Source organism: Microtus ochrogaster, chromosome 5, assembly GCF_000317375.1.
Source record: "Microtus ochrogaster isolate Prairie Vole_2 chromosome 5, MicOch1.0, whole genome shotgun sequence".
Classification (NCBI taxonomy): domain Eukaryota; kingdom Metazoa; phylum Chordata; class Mammalia; order Rodentia; family Cricetidae; genus Microtus; species Microtus ochrogaster.
In genome coordinates this window covers 79,381,057-79,396,844 of record NC_022012.1, presented here as the reverse complement: position 1 = coordinate 79,396,844, position 15,788 = coordinate 79,381,057, and the positions used below count along the sequence as shown (strand labels likewise).

At 52.4% G+C, this 15,788-nt stretch overlaps 1 protein-coding gene across 4 annotated transcripts; it reads left to right on the top strand.

Annotated features, from left to right (window-relative positions):
* Window positions 1-790: 790 nt before the first annotated feature.
* Grm2 (glutamate metabotropic receptor 2) lies at window positions 791-11,278 on the top strand. 4 transcript variants are annotated; one of them, XM_026779450.1, is made up of 6 exons: window positions 791-835; window positions 2,588-3,173; window positions 5,434-6,271; window positions 7,748-8,823; window positions 10,316-10,496; window positions 10,721-11,278. In XM_026779450.1, the coding sequence occupies exons 2-6, from the start codon at window positions 2,724-2,726 to the stop codon at window positions 10,792-10,794; spliced, it is 2,619 nt and encodes an 872-aa protein (XP_026635251.1). In that variant the 5' UTR covers window positions 791-835; window positions 2,588-2,723; the 3' UTR covers window positions 10,795-11,278. The 4 variants fall into 4 exon arrangements, with proteins under 4 accessions (XP_026635251.1, XP_005347883.1, XP_026635250.1 ...); XM_005347826.3 differs by lacking the exon at window positions 791-835 and adding an exon at window positions 975-1,032; XM_026779449.1 differs by lacking the exon at window positions 791-835 and adding an exon at window positions 975-1,307.
* Window positions 11,279-15,788: the final 4,510 nt, after the last annotated feature.

Here is a 15,788-nt window from a genome sequence, read left to right as displayed (position 1 = left end):
GGCCTTCCCCATCCTGCTGTGGGAGGGAAGAGTCAAGAGCATCTTCTCAGAGCTGTCCTCCCTCTGCTCAGGCTCCTGCTCAGGTTCCAGCTCCTACGCAGCAGCCAATTCTTGAAGCCTTTCTCAGTCGCCTCCCCTTCTAACCCCCACTCCCTGCCCTTCTAACCCCTAACCCAGGCCCAGCAGGTCCCTCAGGAATTCCAGTCCTTTACCCTGAAACCCCTCCGTCCCCATGGCCTGTCACCTCTATGATAAATGCCCTTTTTGCACATAGCAGAGATTCATGGGGGAGGGGCGGTAGCTTTAAAGGTCATCTATGGGAAGGAAGGGGAGGCCCCATCATCTGACCTCCCCTCCTCCTAATCTTTTCTTCCTAGTGACTCAGGCCTTAGTTCTCACATGGGGCCTGTCTACCATGTAGACTGAACTGCCATCCCTGGGTGGAGAGAATGGTTGGAAAAACAGCCAAGCACCCCCACCTACCTCCTATGTACCCCAAGCTCCCCGTGTTAGCTCTCAACCCCAAGGTCCACCTCTTACTCTGTGACATATAGGAACCCATAACACTGTGCTCACTGTGCTAGCTCAGTGACCTTCCCAGGCCAGTGCCTCACACCTAGTTCCTGCCGGGTCCCAGTCTGAATCAGGGCCAGAGTCAGGGCCAAAGGGGGCTGAGAGACACCTGCTCCAGCGCAGAGTGGGAGCGTCCGGGGATTCAGCACCACACGGTGGACAGCTCTAGGCCCTGCGGATCTGTCAAGAGCGGGATCTGCTGGAGGCTGCTGGAGGCACTAGGCTAGGAGCCCCGGAGACTAGAGGTCCTGCGAAGCGGGAGGTGCTGGCCGAATTGGGGCGGGGGGGGGGACGGGACTAGGAGTCCGGTGGAACGGAGGAGGGGCTGGAGGCGGGCCGGGGCCGGGGGCGGGGCAGGCCGCGATTGAAAGCGGCAGGGCGGGCGGGCGGAGAGTGCAGAACCAGCGAGAGAGCCAGCAAGCGGGAACCGGAGCCCCGCGCCAGAGCTGGGCGCGCCAGGTAGGGTTAGCCTATGGTGCTGCGGTCACTGCCAACCTTTTTTAGCCCTGACCCCACAACCCGGGGCCCCGCGGGTCCTCGAGTTCTTGAGTACCCAGGCCGAGGCGTCCAGACAGCGCTTTCTGGGAGCTCCGGGAAGCGGGAAGACCGTCCCGGGCACCCCGCCTTCCCAAGAGAACGCACGCCCTGCATCGCGCTTCCCAGTGCCTCCTGCTCCAGCGTCCTCTGGTCCTTCTTTCCGTCTGTGCCTTTCTGTCTTTGTCTCAGCCTCTCAGGTTCGCTTGCCCTCTCAGATTTTTGTGGTCCTGCCCCTCAGCTGGACTCCCAGGTTCTGCCCCCTTCCCTGTCTCAGCTTCCATCAGGGCCTCCCTTGGGTTTCTGCCCCATCTGTCTTTACCCCTCATTCTCTCTCCTGTTTACCTGGCTACGCTGCTTCTTTGGGGTCCTCACAAGCTCCGAGTTCTCCTGCCCTGGCTCCCACAGAAGACTAGCCCAGTCTCTGTGGCCAGGACGGGGGTCCTGGAACTAGTTGCTGTCCCCTTAAGCTGTAGTTTCCTTTTCAATCCCGAGGAAAGATGTGTCCCTCTCCCAGTCTGCATGATTTTAAGAGCCTGCCTGTGTAGGGATAATGTAGGGTGGATGACTAGGTGCAGGTGATAGGGTGCAGGCTGAAGAGGATGGGAGGGGAACGCTAAGGTCGGTCAAAGGCTGAGGAGGGGAAGGCTAGAAATGACATCTACTGGGCTTGAAGTGACCGAAGAGCGACACTAAGTCTCCAACGGCTTCCCATGTAAGGCTTGGGCATCCACAGCTCAGCTCCATCCCTGTTCAGAGGTCTCACCAGGTTAATTGTCCCCCACCTGTGACACACATATATGTCCATATCTATTTACTCTGTTGATTTAAGACTTAATTACATAGTACCTGCTCTGGAGCCAGTCCCTCTACCTTGCTATCTCTCTGGGCTTAGGGTCTCTCCATTTCTTTCTCATTCAGGAGACCTGGGGGACTGCCCCTTTAAGAACCAGAGTCTAGCACCCTGGGTGTTCACTGGGGCTTCAGTTTCTGTGGGGCTTAAAACTATCCCATAGAGACTCTTCACTCCTGTGGTGGGTCTTCCAGTGCCCCTGCTCTGGAAATCCAAGGCTCGCTATGGGAGCTAGATCCCAGAGTGTGTAGCTGCCATGGCCTCAGCCACTATTCTATGGGTCTCCTAGGAGGTTAGCATAGGCCCTTAGGTTTGTGTAGGATTTGGCCATGGCTAGTTGCCCTGCCCTCTGCCTGGGCCCCCACTCCCACCCTCCCTGCCCTTTTCTGAGTTTGGTAGGGACACAGAGCCCATCTCTAGCCAAGATTAGGGCAAAGCTGAGAGACAGACCTAGGGGATAGCCCAGGAGCTTCTCAGCATAGTTAGTGACATCACCCTCATCATGACTCCTGAGTACCTGGGAAGGGGATGTGGGGAAGAACAGAGTCAGAGGGAAAGCTGGAAATAAAAGGGAGCAGCCACTCTCTGGTTCTACTTTTCCCTGTTTGTCTGTCTATCTCTCTGCAGGAGCTGGCCCCCTTCTCATCTCTCTTCCTGTCTGTCCTTTCCTGGCCTCTGTTTCCTCCTCTCTTTGCCTTTGCTGAGTTTATCCTCATCCCTTGAAGACCCTGGTCTGCTGGACCTAACCATCCCCTTTGGGGCCATGGGATCACTGCTTGGGTTTCTGGCACTGCTGCTGCTGTGGGGTGCTGTGGCTGAGGGCCCAGCCAAGAAGGTGCTGACCCTGGAGGGGGACCTGGTGCTGGGTGGGCTGTTCCCAGTGCACCAGAAGGGTGGCCCAGCAGAGGAGTGTGGTCCTGTCAATGAGCACCGTGGCATACAGCGCTTGGAGGCCATGCTATTTGCACTGGACCGCATCAACCGCGACCCCCACCTGCTGCCTGGTGTGCGCTTGGGTGCACACATCCTCGACAGCTGCTCCAAGGATACACACGCCCTGGAGCAGGCACTGGACTTTGTACGGGCCTCACTCAGTCGTGGTGCTGACGGCTCACGCCATATCTGTCCCGATGGTTCCTATGCCACGCATAGCGATGCTCCCACGGCCATCACCGGTGTCATTGGTGGCTCCTACAGTGATGTCTCCATCCAGGTACGTGGAAATCACCCAGATGGGTTTGAGGAAGGGAGGCTGGAAAGGGTGGTCCCGCATTCCTGATGAGAAGGGACTTCCTGGATGAATGCATTGGAAGGACACCACCATCATTCTTTCAATTGTTTCCTAAAAAAGGCAAAAAAAAAAAAAAGTTCCCTGGCTATGTTAGGGTCTGTTCTAGAGACTATGTAAGAAAAACTCCTCTCGGGGGGGGGGGGGAAGGAGAGAAAACAGAATCATCCTGTTACACACACACACACACACACACACACACACACCTGATATTAAGTATCCCAAAAAGGTTTCTAGGCAGCCTTTGAAGTAGCCTCAGGACTGAGTCCTTGCTCCCCATCATACTAATTGCATGGCTCTGGACAGGTTTTTGCTTTCTATGATGTCTCAGCTTCCTCTTTATAAAATAAGATTAATAACACTTTCTACTTTTTAGGTTTGTAGTAGAAATTTCACAAGATGATAGTGTGAATCATAGGGCCAGGCAGGTCATAGGGGCATAGTCAATATGAGCTGCTCTCAGTACTAACCCATTTTATAGGCAAGAAAGCAGGCTCATGGGGAAAGCAGGTCATAAATCAACGGAGTAGCAAAAAGGAAGTATGAAATCAGGGCTATCAACCCAGTCTGTCAGATCATTTCCATCTGGGTTTGACAGGATAGACATAGAAGCGTGGAGTAGCCATAGAAACGAGGTGGGGACCCAGGGGAAGAGCAGTTGGGTGAGAATGCATATGGGGAGGGTGGCTGATGATCTTCAGGTGATGCAGAATTGGAGGGAGGGGAGTTTAGGAACCCCACCGCTATCACTTGTTCTTCCACAAGGGGTCAGCAGAGGGTTCCCCTGCTAGGTTGCAGCCGCGGATCCAGCCAACTTTCCCCGAATGCACGGCCTCACTTGACTGCTTTGGCCTAGCTGGGCTCTTCCCACTTCCTGATGGGGTCTCCTCGCCCATGTCCTTTCCTGTCGATGTCCAGTGTAGGTGCAGAGATATCAGAGAAGATCTGGAATCAGGGCTGGGGACTATCTGGGAACCTTGGTGAGGGCGTCACTTTCCTCAGGAGAGGTCTCTCTCTGCCATTGAAGTGGGCCTTTGACCCCTGACCTCAGAGGATCATTTAGGAGCTTCATGACCTGGTGGAACCTGCCTGACTAATCCTAGCTAATGGAGGTGTTAGTGGCAGCTCGGACAAGTGTGGCCATGCCGGCATCTATATCTGCTGTCCCAGAGGCCTCTGGGGTATTTGCCGGCAACCCCCTTTCCCACAGTTTTCTCTAGGGCCCCATGCATGTGTCTGCAGAAGCACAGTTGCCCCCTTGACGTTCTAAGCCACCTTTCTCTATCAGGGCCCATCTTTCTGAGTCAGACTGCTTTTCTTCTCCTGTCCCGGTCAGCGCCGCCCAGCCTTTAGTCCTTAGGTTGTGCCGGCCCGTTAGTGACTTCCTCTCATTCCAGCCCCTCTGCCTGGCACATGTTGCTGTCAGTTTCGACATGCTGGAGCTGAAGCCCCGCACACATCATCTTCAACTGCTCAGCAGTTTGTGATTCAGTGAGAACCCAAGCTCAGAGGGGTTTTCAGAGGGAGAAGGTGTGTGGGGAGATATCTGAGCTCTGGACCGTCTGAGAGCCTGTACCCCGTTTCCGGGGCCCTAGCCCTCTCCTGTGGTACTGCACTTCCATTCATCCACCAGCTGCTGAGCTCTCAGATGAACCCCATTCTTGCGGCCACGGGGACCAAAGATTAAGAAACGGGGTGTCAGGCAATCAGTAGTAGAGCAGGAAGCCTTGTTCATTCCATGCTTAGGAACCCAACTGAGATCAACTTGGGCTTCCCAGGCTTTGGACCCTTGGCTCTAGGCCTTTCTTTCTGGGGTGACATTTTTCCAGCCTCCCATGAGAACTGGCACTTAAGAAGGGCTACCTGCACCAGACAATGAGAGAGACTGGCATCTCTGAATATCCCAGATGCCACCCACTGTCTCTCTATGCTGGTGTTGCTGAGTGCTAGCCTCTCCCTGCTCCAGGCCTTCCTCGGTTGAGTGCAGCTTGTGGCCCTGAGTGTTCTCCCTCTCAGTTCTTTGAGGAGAAGAGAAATCTCCAGTCCCTAGGCAGAAGACATAGCAAATTCGGACTCATAGCTAGGTGTCCTCAGTGGTGACCTGTGGAATCCCATAGGTATGGGGACTGGTTCCAGTGCTTGTTTAGACTGGTCTCTGACCTTTACCCTCTCCACCTTTGCCCAGGTGGCCAATCTCCTGCGGCTGTTTCAGATCCCACAGATCAGCTATGCCTCCACTAGTGCCAAGCTGAGCGACAAGTCCCGTTACGACTACTTCGCTCGCACTGTACCCCCGGACTTCTTCCAAGCCAAGGCCATGGCTGAGATTCTCCGTTTCTTCAACTGGACATACGTGTCGACCGTGGCCTCTGAGGGTGACTACGGTGAGACCGGCATTGAGGCCTTTGAGCTCGAGGCTCGCGCACGAAACATCTGCGTGGCCACTTCAGAGAAGGTGGGCCGGGCCATGAGCCGGGCAGCCTTCGAGGGCGTGGTGCGAGCCCTGCTGCAGAAACCCAGTGCCCGGGTCGCTGTGCTCTTCACCCGGTCCGAGGATGCCCGGGAGCTACTCGCAGCTACCCAGCGCCTCAACGCCAGCTTCACCTGGGTAGCCAGCGACGGCTGGGGGGCCCTGGAGAGTGTGGTAGCAGGAAGTGAAGGGGCTGCGGAGGGGGCCATCACCATTGAGCTGGCCTCCTATCCCATCAGCGACTTTGCCTCCTACTTCCAGAGCTTGGATCCCTGGAACAACAGTCGGAACCCCTGGTTCCGTGAGTTCTGGGAAGAGAGGTTCCAGTGCAGCTTCCGGCAGCGAGACTGTGCAGCTCACTCGCTGCGGGCTGTGCCCTTCGAACAGGAGTCTAAGATCATGTTTGTGGTCAACGCAGTGTATGCCATGGCCCACGCTTTGCACAACATGCACCGTGCTCTCTGTCCCAACACCACCCACCTCTGCGATGCCATGAGACCTGTCAACGGGCGCCGCCTCTACAAAGACTACGTGCTCAATGTCAAGTTCGATGGTAATAGCGCTGGCCAGTGTCTGTTAACCTGCTGGCCTTCAGGTTCCACTTCTTGTTAAGGAGACCTAGGATGTAACACAAGGACATAGTCAGGGGCTGTGGAAGGGAGGACAAAGGGACCATAACCAGAAGACCCCAGCTAGAGTCAAGGCTGGGCTTCCAGTTTTTGAGAATTGTCCAGAAAGTGGAATTTGGGCTGGTTCTCACTCTAGGATCCCTGCCTACTGCTTAGACATTACCTCTAGCTCCTGGCTCTCTATCTGGCCGGGGAACCCAGTTAATGCTCAGGCAGAGTGAGAGTCCAAATCAGGGTAGGTTGAGGGTGAACCACAGGAAGGCATCCTGTTTAGTGAAACCTCTATTATTAATCTTTTTCTTAAGTATTTATTTAACTTTATTTTATGTGCATTTGGTATGAAGGTGTCAGATTCCCTGGAACTGGACAGTTGTGAGCTGCCATGTGGGTGCTGAGAATTGAACCTGGATCCTCTGGGAGAACAGCCAGTGCTCTTGACCACTGAGCCATCTCTCTGGCCCCCCTATTATTAATCTTGATGGATTTTGTAAACCTATAGGTCATGCTATATAGCCTAGCCTTGCCTCAAACTCACTGTGTAGCCCAGGATAGCTTCAAACTCATGGCAGTTCTCCTACCTCAGCCTCCCAAGTGCAAGAATTATAGGTGTGCAGCAGCACAGCCATCCTCATGTTGATTTTTCTACCAGAGGGTTCTCAAAGAAAATGCTAAAGTAGCAGTTTTGAGACGAGCGAGAGCCTCAGAATCACTATGCTTGGCTCCAGGAGAAAGTTTTGAGGGTGCAGCAGGAGACACTGCCAGGAGAGACAGAGCATAGTCTGGTCCAGACCTAAACCAAGCGGACAGTTGCCTTCAGCATCCTGGTGGTGTAAAGGCTGCTGCTAGCACCTCCGTGGATACCAAAGTCTGAGAGTTCTGATCCCTTATCTGAAATGGCATAGAATTTCCAAATAACCGGCAGGAGGTTACCAGGAGATAGAAATGGCAGTGTCCATCCTGTGCAAGGCTCTGCTTTCAGGTGGCCACTGAAGTTGGGATTCTGTTTGCCATGGACCAGTTAGGATTGACTGGGGCTGGAATGGGTGTTGCAGCTAGAGACCTGGTTTAGCACTGGGATCTCCGTTAAGTTTCTGTGAAAGAGCTATGTTGTGTGTTATGATAGAGTTAGAATTTGAAGAGTAAAATCTAAGATTGGGTTTGGCAAGTCCTAATAGGATTGGTACAAGCCCATCTGGGGCTTAGGGTGGTGAGAGCTGAGATTTGTTGCTGGAGTCTAGGGTCGTAGCTTGTTATAAACTGTCTTGGGAAAGTAGCTGGAATTAAAGTGGGCTTCAGTGTTGGAAAAGGTAGCCTCTGGGGTTAAGGCTATACCTTAGAGTGAAGGTTAAGGTCACATCAGACTAACTCACCAATCTAACCTCTTCTCTCCTCCATCCCAGCCCCCTTCCGCCCAGCAGATACTGACAACGAGGTCCGCTTTGACCGCTTTGGTGATGGTATCGGCCGCTACAACATCTTCACCTATCTGCGGGCAGGCAGTGGGCGCTATCGCTACCAGAAGGTAGGCTACTGGGCAGAAGGTCTGAGCCTGGACACTAGCCTCATCCCATGGGCCTCCCCATCAGCTGGCCCCCTTCCTGCTTCTCGCTGTAGTGAGCCCTGCCTTCAGAATGAGGTGAAGAGCGTGCAGCCGGGTGAGGTCTGCTGCTGGCTCTGCATCCCTTGCCAGCCCTATGAGTACCGGCTGGACGAGTTCACCTGTGCTGACTGTGGTCTGGGCTACTGGCCTAATGCCAGTCTGACTGGCTGCTTTGAGCTGCCCCAGGAGTATATCCGCTGGGGTGATGCCTGGGCAGTGGGACCTGTCACCATTGCCTGCCTGGGTGCCCTGGCCACCCTCTTTGTGTTGGGTGTCTTCATAAGGCATAATGCTACGCCTGTAGTTAAGGCCTCTGGTCGAGAGCTTTGCTACATTCTGCTGGGAGGCGTCTTCCTCTGCTACTGTATGACCTTCATCTTTATTGCCAAGCCTTCCACGGCAGTGTGTACCTTACGACGCCTCGGTCTGGGCACTGCCTTCTCTGTCTGCTACTCAGCCCTCCTCACTAAGACCAATCGCATTGCTCGAATCTTTGGCGGGGCTCGGGAAGGTGCCCAGCGGCCACGCTTCATCAGTCCTGCCTCACAGGTGGCCATCTGCCTGGCACTTATCTCGGGCCAGCTGCTCATTGTTGCTGCCTGGCTGGTGGTGGAGGCACCAGGCATAGGCAAGGAGACAGCCCCTGAACGGCGGGAGGTAGTGACGTTGCGCTGTAACCACCGTGACGCCAGCATGCTCGGCTCACTGGCTTACAATGTGCTCCTCATTGCTCTCTGCACGCTCTATGCCTTCAAGACCCGAAAGTGCCCGGAGAACTTCAATGAAGCCAAGTTCATTGGCTTCACCATGTACACCACCTGCATCATCTGGCTGGCTTTCCTTCCCATCTTCTATGTCACCTCCAGTGATTATCGGGTAAGCCTCTGTTGCAAAAGTTGGAGGGGGTGGAACACTGAACCCACTCTTTCCTGCTGTCTCATTTTATCTGCTGTTAACTCTAAAGTTTCAAGAAGTCAAATGGACCCTGATAAGAGGTGTAAGGGAAAAAGAAAGCTTGGAGAAATGTCCAGAAAGATGGGAATTTGGGGGCGGGGCAGTCAGGTGTCAGGACTCTGGTGCCATCCCCAAATCTGGCAGGAGCGAGGGTTGCAGAGCAATGTTCCAGAGAGTGCAGGCTCTGCCTTGTTCCAGGGAAGGGTCATTTGGAGATAGAGGAGGGGTCAACACATAAAGCAAAGCAAAGGGAGTGGAAGAGCTGCTGGGGGAGGGCAAAGAAAAACCAAATGAGTTGACAATTGTTCTTCAGTTGGTGGCTTTCAAGCAAACGGTTCCAACTGGCAAAGAGTCTCAAGGGGTGTCCTTCACTCCAACAGGCAACAGCTCCTTCAGATGAGATGGCCTGGGAAGGTCTCTCTGAGGAGGTGGCAGATGAGCTGAGCTCCGAATAATAAGAGGGTTTTATCTTGGTTAATCCTCGTGACTCAAGCAAACTCCACAGCTCCCCTGTTTAGCTGATGAAGTAGAGACTCAGGGAGTCAGTCCCAGGCTCCAGTCACTCAGCTTGGGAGTCCAGAGCGGGGTCTAAACTGATGATCTTAACAATGAAGGGAACTGGAAAACTGGCAATCCCTGGCATGGGCCCTTTTCCCAAGACAGAGGTGTGGTAGTGCGCTGCTGGGGGCGGGGGGTGGGGTGGGGTGGGGGAGAGGAGCATTGCTGGGCTTGGCTGCCCCACTTCCACCTGCTGGGCCACCTGCTTGGGTAGTGGAGGCCAAGGCTGGGGAGGGAATCTGCTCTGACTCAGCCTGCATTTGCATATGATTTGCATTTGCATGCCCATCCGAAGCAGCTAAAGACTCAGTGGAGATACGCAGTAATCAACCATGCATGCACATGCTTGTGCACAAACACACATGCCTACATACGTGAAGATCATATACATTCCCTTATGCATCTACAAGTATGTGCACACACACATCCTGGCACACATAGAACATACACAGATCTTGTCCACGCATCCATCCCCTCCCACAAACACTTGTTCATACCCCTCTGCATACTCACTACTACACACATACACCCATGCTGAAATGCATGACTCTACATGAATATACTCTTACCTCCCCTCACATGCACACACCCCTATGCATACACCCCTTGCATGCATATACCGCTATGCATATATGCACCCTTTCATGTTCACAATTCAGCTAGCATTCGGGTGTGCCTTGCAAAAAATTGGGGTTGACACTGGGATTGTTATTCTTCAGTGCTCAGCCAAAAGACTGTTCAGTGATGCTTGCTGTACTGCCCTGCCTCTGCCTAGGGAGGGGTCACGGGCCCTGGCCCAGGCCTTTGGAATACCCTCCTTGACCAATAATGCCTGTTCTCTCACTCATCCTCACAGGTACAGACCACTACCATGTGCGTGTCGGTCAGCCTCAGTGGCTCTGTGGTGCTCGGCTGCCTCTTTGCACCCAAGCTGCATATCATCCTTTTCCAGCCGCAGAAGAACGTGGTGAGCCACCGCGCACCTACCAGCCGCTTTGGCAGCACTGCCCCCAGGGCCAGCGCCAACCTTGGTCAAGGTTAGCATTCTAAACCCTCCCCTCCCAGGTCCCCTTTCCCGCCCAGCTCCCAGGCATGAAGTCCACTCCCCAGGACTGCATGCTGAAATCCCTTGTCTGCGAGTGGGGTACTCTCAAGACAACACTGGACCCCAGCGAGAGGCATGGTGGATGTTCATCTCCATAGCCCTACTTCTCTTGCTGCCTCTTGGGGTCAGTCCCAACCTCTGGTCACCTTTCCCCAGGGTCTGGATCCCAGTTTGTCCCCACCGTTTGCAACGGCCGTGAGGTGGTAGACTCAACAACATCATCGCTTTGAAGATCCCACACTCCTGCCCTGACATGGCTGCTCGCGAACCCAGTGTAGACCCTCTTCCACGGCCAGGAGGAAGTTGGCTGGAGCACTGCAATAACACCCACCCCATGCCTGCCCCCAGAGTCACTTACCCACCTCCTGATTCCCAACCCTGTAGGGAAGAAGCCAGGGTCCTTGGCTGGGGAGCCTCTGCATTGGCCACTAACTGTCCATGTAGCTATGCCCCCTGTTTGCCAGGCCTGGGACTCTGAGGGGAGAGTCAGTGTCTACTGTGCTCTAGAACAACATGGCTGAGGATGGCAGGCCCAACCCCCATCAGCAAAGGTGCTTCCAGTCCAGCCCCTGCCCAGGCCTTTTTAATTTTTTTATAAGTTACTCTGGGTTAGAGAGGATGGCTATGATGGGGATTATCCCCTCCCCTCCTTACCCAGTAGTTTGTCCTGTGGTTTATTTTGTATTATCTGTAAATAAAGTGTCTTTATTTAAACATTTTTTTTAAAGTTTCATAGACAGGGTCTCATGTATACCAAGCTAACCTCGAACTTTCTGTGGAGCTGAGGATGACATTAAACTTCTAACCTGCCAAGGCCTGGGGTTACAGGCGTGCATCACCATGCCTGGTTCTTATGCAAGGCTTTTGTGTATGCTAGACAAGGTAGGATGCTACCAATTGAGCGACATCTCCAGCCCATGTCTGGATATAGGGTTTCTTTTTTGTTTGTTTTTTGTTGTTATTTTCGGGGTGGTGAGACAAAGTCTCTCTACTCTCTATGTGGCCCTTGGTTGGCCTGGAGCTCACTATGTAGACTAGGCTAGCTTTGAAATTCACAGAAATCCTCCTGCCTCATTCTCCCAAGTGCTGGGAGTCCATGTAGGTCTTTTGCACCATATGCATGCAGTGCCCACAGAGGCCAGAAGAGGGCATCAGATCCTGTGGGGATGGCAGTAACAGGTGGTTGTGAGTTGCCATGCTGGGAACTGAACATAGATTCTCTGGAAAAGCACCAAGCACTCTTACCCACTAAGCCCCTTTGTTTCTTTATTTAAATATAACCCTGACTTGGGGACTCCCTCCTCAGCCTTCCAGTATTCATTCTGCTAGAGAGTGTTGGCTCTGGGCTGTGCCCAGAGCCAGGGTCTGGCAGCCACCAAGGCAGACCCAGCGCTGCTTGATGTGGAGGCTGAAAAGAGTCAACTGTCCTTCCTTCCTCAAAGGGGCCATCGGAGACTGGGAAGCACCCTCTAGAGTTACCTGGCCCTCTAGGAGATAGAGACCCAGCCTAGCGGAGACTGTGGGAAGTGGGACACTGACAGTGGACTTTTCTTTCTTTTTTCTAAATATTTTTTTATTTATTATGCTTACAATATTCTGTCTGTGTGTAAGTCTGCAGGCTATAAGAGGGCACCAGACCTCATTACAGATGGTTGTGAGCCACCATGTGCTTGCTCGGAATTGAACTCAGGACCTTTGGAAGAGCAGGCAATGCTCTTAACCGCTGAGCCATCTCTCCAGCCCTGACAGTGGACTTTTCATGACTGACTGACTAGAATTTGGAGAGGGCAGAGCTAGGGTGATTGTTTGGTGCAAAAGGTACCAATAACAGGCACGGGACTGAATCTTCCTTGTTTACAGGCACATGAAGAGCCAGAGAGGGGCTCGCAGAGAGGGAGAAGCAGTGGGGTGCAGACACTGGGCCTGGAGAGGCCGTCTATAGATGGGTCGGGTAAAAGAAGTCTGTGCCAGTCTCTGGAGGGCTTCTGGCCTGAAAGGTTGGTGGCTGATCCTGGCATGCTTCAGGCATCTACCATGTTTGCCCTCTGAAACTCACCAGTGGAGGGCTCCAAGGCTCACCCTTACCCTCAGCTCCCAGGGCAGGCTTCAGCAGTTCCTCATGGCCTACAGGGTGGTGAGCACCGAGCTGGAAGAACATGGCTACTCCAGTCAGAGCTTCTGGAGCTCAAAGGGACAAAATCCTGTGAGAGAAAACCACCCAGAGACATTTATTTTCTTTTTTTTCCCCCTTAGGTACCTGGAGGGACAACCGTGGATGCTGGGAACCGAACTCTTATATTTTTGGTTGTGAGCCTAGCCTTTAACGGCTGAGCCATCCCTCCAGGCCCAGACATTTATTTTCAAGTGAACTAATTTGCATCAGTGAGCTAGCAAGTTTCTGGAAATTTGGGTTAACAATTTTAAAAAGTGGGAGAAAAAATGTAAGAAGAAAACCTCGGGATTGCGTCTCCTCAGCCAACACATGGGGTGGAAGGATGAGAGAAAATGGGATACGCAGTTAGCTGCGGAAGTCGTACACAGAAAACACCCCCCCTTTTTTTTGTACAGATAAATGTCCCACACAGTATTTGAGAATTACCTTTACTAAAAGTCCTTGTTTCTTAGCAAAAATAATAACTTTTCTCATTTAACCTGGGCCTCTTGTATTTTCATCAGCTCATATTGCCAAGACCATCCCAGTAGCTGGAGTAGAGGTGCTGGCTCCCTGGACCCAGAGAACACAGGCTTGTTCCCAGGGACAGGGCACTAGGGTGCCTGGAGCAGCCATCCCTGTTTCTAATATTGTTTACGTTTTTTCTGATTCTTTCGGCCATCCTCCATCCAGAGGGCATTTGATTTCGCTCTGAACCCTTGGGAAAGCTGAGAGTTCCCTTGTTTGTATCTCTCAGGGATTTTCCTTTTAAAATAAGCATGTAGTGTGTGTGTGTGTGTGTGTGTGTGTGGTTGTGTGTGTGTGTGGTTGTGTGTGTGCGTGTACATGCTATGTGTGTGCACTGCACACGATGTGTGTCTGTATATATCAGTATAAAAGTAATTAGTATTGCTATATATTAATCACGTCACACATTTACAAAGGGTATCTGGAGAACCCCATGCCACCATCTAAGGGAAAAAGAGCCTGATGTCTAGGAATCTGGAGAGAAACACAAGAAATGGGTGGCGAATTCCTAAGGCCCAGTTATTTCATGTGTCCAGTACACCCTCTTCCCTCCACTGCCCTGTGGGTACAAGCTTCATGATTATAGTCTGTGGCCACCCCTCCCCACACTGTAGTGTCATGGCAGTGAATCTGTGTGTGCGTGTGCACGTCCAGGTCATAGGTCACTTCAGGTGTCATTCCTCAGGAGATGTCCATCTTGTTTGCGGGAACAGTTGCAAACAGTTTAACCCGGAAATCACTGATTATGGGCTAGTGAGTCCCAGGACCTGCCTGCCTCTGCTTCCCCGCTCCTGGGATTACAAGAGCTACCACCACACCTGGCTTTTCGCCTGGACTAGGGATTGAACACAGGACTTCATGATTGCACCACAACCATGTCACTGGCTGAACTATCTCTCCAGTCCCATGGGCAGTGAGTCTTGGTGTTTAGTCAACTCTCAGTTCTTACCACAAATTATGAAGATCAGGCCATATCATCTCATCCCAAGGCCCACTTCAGTCCTTAGTGTCCTGGGTTTATCTCTTTTATTCTTCATCCAATGCCACATGCCATATCCCACATCCCACAGAGTCTTGACACCTCTTCTTGAAAAGGGACAAGAGCATAGAGTCCCTGCTGGGTTTGTTTCTGTTAAGCATGGAGTCCTCAAAGCAGCCTGCTCATTCTGGGACCTGAGGACCAGATATCCCGAACATTCGTGATTCATCCCTGGAAATGTCCAACGTGGTAAACTGACCATCTGACTGTCACCCCACACGCTTTGCTTGAAGAACCAGCATTCTCACAGTGGTGTGGGCGTTTCAGTGATGGCTTTGTTCAAAGACCTCCCCAGCTCCACTTCTGTCCTGTACCTGTCCCTTGCATTGGCCCTGTGAAGACAGCAGGGAAGCCCTTCATTCTGTCTTGTGGACCTGTATCTTACCCTTCCCTAAGTTATGGAACTTGTAGGAGGGTGACTCACACATTTCGAGTCCCCAAGACCTGGCATGGCAGAGTAGGGGGATGGTCCCATCACAAGGGCAGTTTTGATGATGGTTGCTTCCCCACAGTTGATCCTGTCGAGGAGCAGACCTTGGAGGCAGTAACTATCCAAAAAGGCGGGCAGGTGGCGGTACACTGAGCAAAGGTGCAGTGACAAAATGAATGAGTCGGATAAAATCCAAACTCCCATCCCTCAGCATCCCAGGGAGAGAACATTCCCCTGAGTAGCACTCAGGGGCACTCACCTTCCCCATGCTGTCCCATTCCAACTAATCGGTCCTGCCTCTCCTGCTCCTGTGAAGCTCACAGGAGGGAAGGGAAAGGAGGTTTTGCCAAGGGTCTCAACACCCTCTGAAAAATGTCTCTGCCCTGAGTCTCAACAGAGTTTTCTTTTGAAAAACCCCAGTTAATCATGACAAGGTGAAGTCTCTCAGAGAGAGGCTAGCTCTGGGGACACTGGGCTAGGACACAGGGAGGAAATGGGAAAAGTGTGAAAGTTAGAGGAATAAAATGGAAATGAAACCCTGAGCGCCCTTACCAAGATGTCAGGACTGATGGTTGCTGTTGTTGTTGTTGTTGGTGATGATGATGATGATGATGACGGTGATGATAGTGATGATGGTGGTGGTAGTGGGGGTGTGGGGATGGTGGTGATGATGATAGAAATGATGGGGATGGTGGTGATGATGGTGATGGTGATGATTGTGATAGGGATGGTAGTGATGGTGGTGATGGGGATGGTGGTGATGGTGATGATAGGGATGGTGGTGATGGTGGTGATGGGGATGGAGATTGTGATGATAGGGATGATGGTAATGATGGAGATGATGGTAATGATGGTGATGATGGAGATGATGATTTGATGATGATAATGGTGATGATTGTGATTGGATGATGATGATGGGGATGGTGATGATGGAGATGATGATTGGACAATGGTGATGATGGGGATGGTGATGATGGAGTTGATGATTGGATGATATGATGGTGGTGATGATGATGATTATGGGGATGGTGATGATGGAGATGATGATTGGATGATATGATGGTGGTGATGATGA

Coding starts and splice junctions, on each gene's coding strand:
- Grm2 (XM_026779450.1), top strand. CDS start 2,724: ATGGGATCACTGCTTGGGTTTCTGGCACTGCTGCTGCTGTGGGGTGCT. Junction 3,174..5,433: donor ACAGTGATGTCTCCATCCAG/GTACGTGGAAAT, acceptor ACCTTTGCCCAG/GTGGCCAATCTCCTGCGGCT. Junction 10,497..10,720: donor CAGCGCCAACCTTGGTCAAG/GTTAGCATTCTA, acceptor ACCTTTCCCCAG/GGTCTGGATCCCAGTTTGTC.